The sequence below is a fragment of the Branchiostoma floridae genome, chromosome 7 (assembly GCF_000003815.2).
Source record: "Branchiostoma floridae strain S238N-H82 chromosome 7, Bfl_VNyyK, whole genome shotgun sequence".
Taxonomy (NCBI): Eukaryota; Metazoa; Chordata; class Leptocardii; order Amphioxiformes; family Branchiostomatidae; genus Branchiostoma; species Branchiostoma floridae.
In genome coordinates, this window is record NC_049985.1 from 14912961 (window position 1) to 14922656 (window position 9696).

Here is a 9696-nt window from a genome sequence, read left to right on the forward strand (position 1 = left end):
TATTCGTCCTACTTATAGGACTCTGACAATTTGGCCATTCAAAATACAGTCTTCTACAATATCATAAAAAAGAATGATAGAACTGACAAAACTGCAGCATTGTCCTAAAGTACTGATCAAAATTAAAACTTCACAAGTCTTTGCATTTTCCATATACACAAGTCTTTCACAGCCAATCTTTGCAACATACAATCTTTAGCAAATTGCAAAATACTCTATTTTGTAAAACTCCAAGAATGTTGAAACTTGTTGGAAAGAATCAGATTCATATCAATTCAATAACTCAAAATGTGACCAAAACTTGTTACATTCATTGGATATTCTGAGATGATAATGAGAAGTTCTGGAGAGTCAAGATCTTACAATGATGGCAGCAGCAATGTTCAAGACTTTAAGTACTTCTTTGATATGTTATCACCATTTTTAGATCTTCCACACCTGAACCTTTTCTGCAATGACACACCAGTTAGCATGATCGTAGAAGTCTTGCAGAATGTGTAGATTTTCCACATTTTCCTCTATCAGACCTGCCAGTTCGCCCTCCCTGAACACGTGATAGTACCTGTGGTACTGCGACAAATCCTCCGCATCCGCATGTGTCGCCTCGGGCTTTTTGTGGTGATTTCGGTAATACTTCTCGTTGGTATCTTCTCCGCCAAGTGAGTGGGAACGCCCACGGATATGTTCCTGTTCTTGTCGGATTTGTTCCAGCGGTTTCCTTGCTCTGTCTGCTGGACCGTATTTGTTTTGTTGCTCTCTTGTTTCGCCGTTTGGTATGGAGACTTCTACGCCGTCGTTGTCCTCTGTGTTCTCGATATCCAGCGATCGAGTCCGCCGTTCCGCTTTAAGATACGCTTCCGTGACGCCATTTGTTTTGCAGTTGTTTGTTACATTCTGGTGGTCTAAGCCTTCCACAGAGGTGGCTGTTCTCTTGTCGTAGCTGTCCTCCCCCTGGGAAAGCTGTTCCATGCTGTTGTTCCACAGGCTACGGAACAGACTGGTCTCCGAGTTCCAGTGATATCCGTTCCGCTCGGTGAAGGGGAGGTTCAGACCTAGGATTGAGAAGCTTCCCCTTCTTTTGGTTGGCTCTTGGCACTTGGAACTTTGCTGTAATGCACTTTGCGAGTGATTCTTGTGCAGGGAGTGTTGGTTGTTACTTGGTCTTTGGCTAAGGATGGACTTACTCGAGGAGTCTTGATGATCTTGAACATGGTGATTGTTTCTCTTGGACTTGTCTTTAATCTTCTTCTGCTTCTTAGGGGTATTGTGTGCTGAAAATAAGGAGTCTCATTTAGTTTTCTAGGGAATTTTCAGTGCCACCAGGTTAAAGAAATCTTGTAAAATTCTATCTGCAACTTGCACATAATGCTAGTTCACCTTTATTCGCAGGGTAACCTTTATTCGTTGCATTTAGCACCAGGGTATCTGGGATATCAAGCCAATGGACCGTGGTCTCAAACTGCATTATATTGAAACAAATGCAATTTAAAACCATCGTTCATCAACGTAATATCCCTAAATACCATGTTTTTAGGTACAACGGATATAAGTTACCCTTTGAATAAAGGTAAACTAGCATTACATGTACCCATTGAAAAATTATTTAAAAAAAAACAGTGAAAAAACTACCTGAGAAAAAAGGTTTTAACATTGTGTTTCTCAGTACGGATAGACATTGGGAACTTTACTTTGATTTTTAGAATGTACCATGAATAATGCATAATGTTCAAATTAATCCTATTACACCAGTCTCTAGCATGAACTAAGAGCATGACCAGTACAATGGCATTTCTACATTTCTACTTATACCTACCTGTACTTTGGAGGTAGTGTGCTTGCATGTGCCAGGGGACTAGGACATCTTGAGCCTCAAACTGTACGTAACATTAGAACAACACGCATTTGTGAAAGCTATTTTCAGTAATGTGAATCACGACAGAAAAAGACTGAATACCTAAAATGATACTATTGGTATAAAAAAAAGACGATATTAAGGGGGGGGGGGCAAAATGACAAACTTCGAGATTCAGGTTAAATTGTAAGACTTGCATGTATATACATGTCTTGAAAAAAATAACTTTTAAAATTATTGCTGAATTTGGTGTGTTTTTTTTCAACTGTAATAGACTTATCTATTAAAGTTTGGTACCAAACATCACGACCGGTTTGAGGTAAAGAGGAGATAAAACATTCAGTCTGCAGAACTCATAAGTACCTTTCTGTGTTGTTGCTCCAGCGCCCACACATAAATCATAACCTGTCCGCCCGGCCGTACCACTCGCGCCAACTCCCGTATCGCCGCCACCCTCCTTTCCACCGTGGCAAAATGGTGGACCACCGCGATGGAGATAGCAGCGTCGAAACAGTTGTCACGATAGGGCAGCCGTAGGTTGTCACAGACCATGACCTCGTGACCCCTGCTTCCTGCGATGCTGGCGAGACTGTTGCAGTGGTCCGAGCCGAGCTTATATGTGAACGGGTTGATGTCCAAGTACTTCCCATTTCCACATCCTAAAGATGAACAAAATGTGTAAAAAAACAAAAGTCAACAACAGATGAGACAAGTTTCCATGTGAACGGGTTGATGTCCAGGTATTTCCCATTTCCACATCCTAAAGATGAACAAAATGTGTAAAAAAAGTCAATGAAACCCTCTCATATTTACTAAAATTGCTTACATTTAGTCTAAAGTCAAAGTCAGTCAATCATGACTGTACTATACTAGTAGCTTATGGACAGTATATACACTTCAGAGGGAATATATCTGCTTGGCTGGCCAATAGGATTTTTCCATAAAGCTTGTTCAATATATTATTGCTTGATCTTTCATCCATGATAGTTCAATCCCCTTTCATTAAATGCAGTGCATATCTAAAATCAATGCAGAATTCAAATATATAAATTGTTGGCCAGAAAAAAAACCTGATGAACTAAAATCAAAATCATTACATTACGCTTGATTTTAATTATAGTTTATTTTTAACCTTAGCTTGTACCAAAACATTGTTCCACTCATACACATACTACATATAATATCATATTCTTCATCTAGATCTGCATTCAATACTTAATGCAAGCTATCATTTTTCCCTATATCAAGATTCATCATTGCACTGAGTCTCTATATGAAATACAACGGTTACCGGATAATACTACGTGTAGTTAAAATCTTTTTTTGAATTTATCTTTTTTGTAAATACACTCAGACTTTGAAAGCCTTACACATTTCTTTGTGGTTCTCTATAAAACAGTATGTAGACTTGATATCCCTAAATGCCATGCTTTAAAAATACAAATCAAACATACAGCTTTTGCACGACTGTGATGTCTTGGATTCATGTCTTGCCAAACCATATATACCGATGCCTCCATCCATGACTTTACTTCTAAAGGTCACATGGATCACAGTAAAGCTGAGAGTGCTCTCAAATTGAAGGGGTCTCGTATCATTAACCTTCCAACGTGACAGGAAGGTCGACATGTGATATTTACACATCTCCAGGCTGATCTGTCCTTGAATCTATATACAGTTAAGCAGTAACACAAGGTCATGCAAATATTACCTGCTTTATGCAGAACAAAAAAAAGAGTTTTACAGTGTTTAGTGGCAAATGTTGATAATCTTTGGGAGGGAATCACAAAGTCATTCTCACATTTTTGTAGAAATTATCCTAGATCATAATTGCTGAATGCTCAAACTGTTTCTTTCCAAGACTGTGTGGAGATCTATGAGAGTTGCCAACTCCTCAGAATAATCTTTTATTTTAAACAATTTACCCGGTACCTCAGTCTGCATGTTTGAATACCACAGAGGTGGCAGAAGCAAATTTCTTATTCACCTGAGTTGCACACTTCCCATAATTCTCTACACCAGGGTTCAAAATATGACCTAATATTCAGCATGTGCAGAGCCAAAGGCTGAAGGAGGGGTCCAAGGGGCATGGTTCCCCCCATGAAATTTTTGAAATCTTATGCCTATGAAATACTATTTCCTGCACTCTGAGGGGCAAACTTTGCTAGCAGACTTAAATTTAAGTATAACCTAATAGCAAAACTTAGTTACAAGCTATTAAATTCTTAAACAAGAACCATGACAGACATTTTCATTATCTTTCTAACACTTAGATGTCAAGAATATGATGTATACTAGTATACTTTGATATCTTTATATACATAAACCTAAGAAAATATTTGGGTGTACCCTGTGCACCCACAGAAAACAATTGGGTGCACAGCTCCAATTATGGGTGCACCTGGGTGCACATGCACCCAGTATTTCGAGCCCTGCAAGCAGTCGCAATGCATTTGAGGTGCTCACAGAAATCGCCGATCTTGAGAGAATGTACCGCATTCTGTAAATCAGCATGTAACTTGATTGCATTAGATTGTGATCTCTATAACATTGTTCCAGTTATGTGTACAATGTAGGCATACTCACTACAGTATCCAAACAGCGGTAACTCAAAGAAACTCAAGCGATAGTCTTATATATTTGTGGTGCACAGAAATATTTCCTCCTCAAACAATGCCAAGCAAACTTTGAGCTTGTTCTGATTGAATCATATTTCAGACGTGGCTACAAGATATAAATGCCATCTATCTGGAGCTGTTGGCTGCAGCATGTAAGCATGTCAGCATTTCCAGAAGTCTATAAATCACACCTAAATTTGTCCTCTTTCATTGTAAGTAATTCCATTGTGGCACTATGCCGTATTGTTATGTTATAATTTTTCTTACACTGCAGACTTATAAAAGATGGTCTAAAAACTTTGTCCTGTGTACATCTCTGTCATCTCAATTCTAGTGCTTCCTGCCTATATAACTTGGCTGGTAGCTGACAATACTTTGATCATTCATGCCAGAACATTCTTCACATCAGTCAATATAAAGCTCCATCACTGTAACATAGTAACCATGCAGAGACCAATAAAATGTGTACATGACACTCAGATAAGTGTGTCTTCCTGCACGACAATAATCTCCTATGGGATAGAACTGAAGCCATGACAACATGCATACATATACACCCATGGTGGCACCAGTATGTCTACCCTGTATGGCAATTAATCACCAAGGGATCCTCTAGTTCATTTCTTATAAAAGACGCCATCATTATTGCATTACTGTAGAGACATAGACAAGACCAAACGCCCTCCCTTTGGAATACAAATGAAGGTTATGATAGACTGAAAGAGCATTCTGAGGATTTTGTAAATGAATATTAAGACAATGGTATTAAGTCAGAGTCTCAGACATACCTGAATTATTCATTGCATAACTGTGACATCTACAGTTTTTCTTTCAACTTTGAATCCTATTTTAAAGAATCACGTGAAAAATGGAGTGCAACTTTGAAACAAAGAAAAAAATTCTTTTTAATTTAGGGAAGATCATTTAGCACCAAGGACAGTTTGCCATTTTCGTACACTGGGTCTATCGGCTGAAGTACTCGTAACAATTAAGGCTAACCTACATCCAATGTTTTTAAAAACTGGTTATTTAGGGATATAAAGTTTACATTGCAGTTTGAAGCCACCAACCCTAAATATCAAAAAGTTTTTAAAACCAAAGATATAGATCACTTTACAGAACGATAAGGTTGAACTAGCATAGTCTAACAATAGTAAGAACTTGATTTAATAATAACTTGCATAACTGAATATAACAATAAAAAACAAATAAGAGTGCCATTTGAAAAAATTCTAATATCAGTGATGTTTTTAAAAGATCTCAGAATTCTGCTGAAAAGATCTCAGAATTCCAAATTCCTGATATTGTAGCCAGTTCTTAACTGTATAAAGGGAATGGATAAAAATCATATATCATAAGGCATAAAAGAACAGAGAGGAAAGTAATCACCACCATTCGTTTTCTGGTAACATACTTTGACATACAAAATCATCTTTGACTACTGTACCAGATATGAACTCATCAAAGTACTAACATCCATTGCAGTGTCCTGACATTTGTTTCTGGCTCACTGCCATACACTTTACTCCAAAGACCTTTCTGACATGGTAGCTTGCTTCCTTTCTGATAGTATGCGCTAAGATGACAAAAGAGAGACCTTTTGAATACTGATTTACGTGCCAGGGAGCAATGCAGAAAGGGGTACGTATAAAACATGACCAGATTAGAAGCACTGTAATTCACTTTGTCTTCTCTGTACTAAGCTTTCATGGTCTGAGAGAATTCAACTTGTTCTCGGAACTAAATCTTCACTGTCGCGGCAAGTGCACATAAAAAAAGGCTGTGAATTATTTGTTATCAGTAATGATAAGTTCATGTTACAGTCGTCACCGTGAAAACCGTGAACATAACAGTACATTGAAAAAATCAGGAATTACAGTATTTTTCAAAATTTCTTAAAGCCCTTCAAAAACTACATTGTACACTTCAAAATAAATCACAAAGTTTAACATGTTTACAAGAATTGATGGTCACACTGTCTTTAGGTAATTAAATCGTAAACATTGTCAATATTTTTCTTTTAATTCTTACATCATACAGTGTAACCAGCTAAGAAAAATTAGTATTTCATTCATGTTAATATTTCAACAATAATGGCAATAATATGGTTAAGGATAATCTGTGATGTTCTTAACCCTAATTTAGTGTAGCGGAGCGGTACAAAACCATTTTTTGTTGTTGGACCAGTCCAGAAAAACGGATCTGAAAAAAAATCAATAGACCAGACTTTGGACCGTTTAGAAAATGGACAGATTATACCGGCAAGCATTCAAATGTTTTGGGGCTTTACCGGCCCAAGGAAAATAACAAGCGAAGAAAAGGGGCCTCCACAGTCAAACTCGGTGTAAGTTAACAGAGCCAGGTAGCGTTCCATACATGAAGATAGGATTTTAAAAATAAAACGCCATTATAAGTCAGATACTAAACCAAACAGATTCCTTAACAATGTAGAAAAATGGATTGTTTTGAGGATCCTCCATTCACAAGTTTGCAGGGCTCAATTTATGGTCCAGGTTCAAGTCCAAAACTGAAACTGATCCTCTGGACCTGGACTGTACATGTACATTTGTCCCTGGACCTGAGTTTTCTGTACCCTCAATCATTATAACAAACATGATACTTAGGTGTGACAGGTTGTTCGGTGTAATATAACCAGCTGCTGCTGCGCCGTGTGCCTGCGAAGCTGGTGTGTTACGCCGAACAACGGTTATACCGGCTATATAGATACAGATACAGATACCCTGCTCTGTTATTAGGACTTACCTTCGAAACAAATTAAAGAGAACGTAACAACTGGAAAGACATACCGACATCTGCAATAAGGCTTCCTGGCTCCTGCTCCAAGAGGAACTGTTTGACCTGAGGCCAGGCCTTGTAGCGTGTGTCGCTGAAGTGCGGCGCAATCCGATCGTACACGTCGTGGACATGCTGTTTTTCTAGCTGGATGGAGTGCTGCTCTCGGTCCATCTAGAAAGATGCCCCTCTCTCTGCACAGTCGGAAGACCTCGTCTCGTCAGCTGGACCAAGGAGAAATATATCTATCACACACACAGCTTTCATTCTACATTGACAAGATTGTCATCTCGTATTCATGACCATGATAGTACTCAAGACGTCAAGATGCAATCAGAAAATGGCCCTTCTTAAATCCTGCAAGAGGAAAATAAATCTACAGCAAGCTGAACAGCCTAAAACATCAAGGAAGCAAAATGTTCAATGCACCACCTTGAATGACTACTACAATTTAACACCGCTTGTACATGTACATGCATGAGTCTAATAATAGAAACTTAACAGGAAGAGAATCATCTTTTCCAAGAAAGGCGATACTTGTGTCAAGTCTCTACATGTAAATTCTCTGTACCACAAAGTATACAGATTTGAAGCCTTCCTCTTCTTGATGTCGCTAATCACGATATGTACGTTTTTTCCCGCGAATCATTGATCTGCCAGCGGAGAAGATTCACGCCCTGGCCTTGCTCTATCACGCATCTGTTCCTGTTACGTAGTTATTCATTGCATTTGTTCACGCTGTGCGTGATGCCACGGGCTTGTAGAAATCATTCGCCTGTTTTGCATCAGTAGAATTACATTTTCAAACCAATACTGTCTTGTAAAACCAATTCGGTCTGTTTTCCACTATCGTGTAAAATTCATCATAAAATATTTCTCAGTACATCTATTATGATTAGCAAGAGTAGAGTAAAAAATTGCAAATTCTACAATACATATATTTGTGCATTTCTGGATGTATGGCCTAAGCTCCCAAAAGGCCAGCTGTCGTGATATGTTTTGGATACTTCATCATCAGCACAATTTTTGCTGACAGGAAATCAATAAAAAACCTACAGAAAAGTCGCAGGCATGAGTAGTGTATCAAAACCATCCAGGCTCGTATCAAATAACCGACATCTTAGACGTGTGGGGAATAAGAGTGGGAGAGAAAAATCATCCAAACTCTCAGGCTACGATTGTGCTCTTAACAGTCATACATCTTTTAAGTGCATCATGTGTGTTTGATAAAAGTTAACATCCATTGGCATAATACCGGCAGTAATACTTATACCGGCAAATGACATAAACGATAAATTTTCCGTGATCCACTAGCGCAGCAACAGTAATTTCCAAGGTATGCACACTTCAGACATCCACGTGTTTCACACATTTCCAAAAAGGCTTCAATAACAGTGCCTTCAAAGACAACAAGGCCAAAAGTTTTAAGTTCACTTTCGGGGCAGGCGAGCTCGTCGTGGGACGAACAAACTGTCACGTTCATCGCAAGATTTGTAGATAATAATCACATGTGCTCACGGCACAAGATGATCATGATTCAACAGCAATCTTGAATTTCTTTTGGTGTCACCAACAACTCGTGTAAAAGTGTGAAGAACCGTTGCATTATCGCCCCGATTTACGGCTGAATCGGTCAAATTGAACGTACGCCGCCATTTTCCCGCCATTTTTAATGCTACGCCAGCAGTAAAGTTTTACGTCATAGCGGTTGTGATGGACCAAAATCAAATGAAAATACGCCCATTTTCTCATGACTTTTTGTATGCTCACGCAGGTTTTTGTTTTGTGCAATTACTAACAGGAAAGGAAGGAACAACAGAGGATGTATAAAGGTACATAGCGGCAGCTAATTGTGCTGTGTTTCGTCCTGCCGGTATTATTGCACCCCCTTCCAACCAAGCGCCCGTTCTCCGTGCAATTCTGCGGTGTGTTACAATTACGATATTATGTTTTTAGCAGGACAAGAGAGACAAAAAAAGATACACGGAAGAAGTGGCAAAGGTAAGCTGTAACAGCAAATTAGTATTGCTTGAGAAATTGCAGTAAACCTGCCTGTATTATGCCAATGGATGTTAACAATGTGGTAAAACATATAGCATATAGTACAAGTCATTTTTTTTATTCCAGCATAAGCTTTTCTTTAACTGTGAATGTATATCAATATATGTGGAGAAACTTTTAGCTTGCAAACAGGGGACTACATAGTTGAATATTTCACAAAACAACCGACCTATTTCAAAATACAAATGACTTACAACCGTTGAAAATCACATTGTCATCAATTGTAATAAAATTGTATTTTCAACCATATCCAACCACTAAGAAAAAATATGATGTATGCCCAACCTGTCTAACTGAAATAGAATTTTACTTAATATACGTGACATGTGTAAATAATATTACTTGTACTCACCGTGATGTATGTAGAGATCA

The 9696-nt window shown here is 38.4% G+C and overlaps 1 protein-coding gene across 3 annotated transcripts in view; it reads right to left on the minus strand.

Annotated features, from left to right (window-relative positions):
• Positions 1-356: 356 nt before the first annotated feature.
• The window catches only part of LOC118419958 (probable tRNA methyltransferase 9B), an 18979-nt gene continuing 9639 nt past the window's right edge, over positions 357-9696 (minus strand). For all 3 annotated transcript variants that reach the window (XM_035826654.1, XM_035826653.1, XM_035826655.1), the window contains exons 3-6: positions 7278-7487; positions 2216-2511; positions 1814-1874; positions 357-1271 (exon numbers count right to left, since the gene is read on the minus strand). In XM_035826654.1, the coding sequence (XP_035682547.1) occupies positions 424-1271; positions 1814-1874; positions 2216-2511; positions 7278-7437 (1365 nt within the window). In that variant the 5' untranslated portion in view covers positions 7438-7487 and the 3' untranslated portion in view covers positions 357-423. The remainder of the gene's footprint in view (positions 1272-1813; positions 1875-2215; positions 2512-7277; positions 7488-9696) is intronic.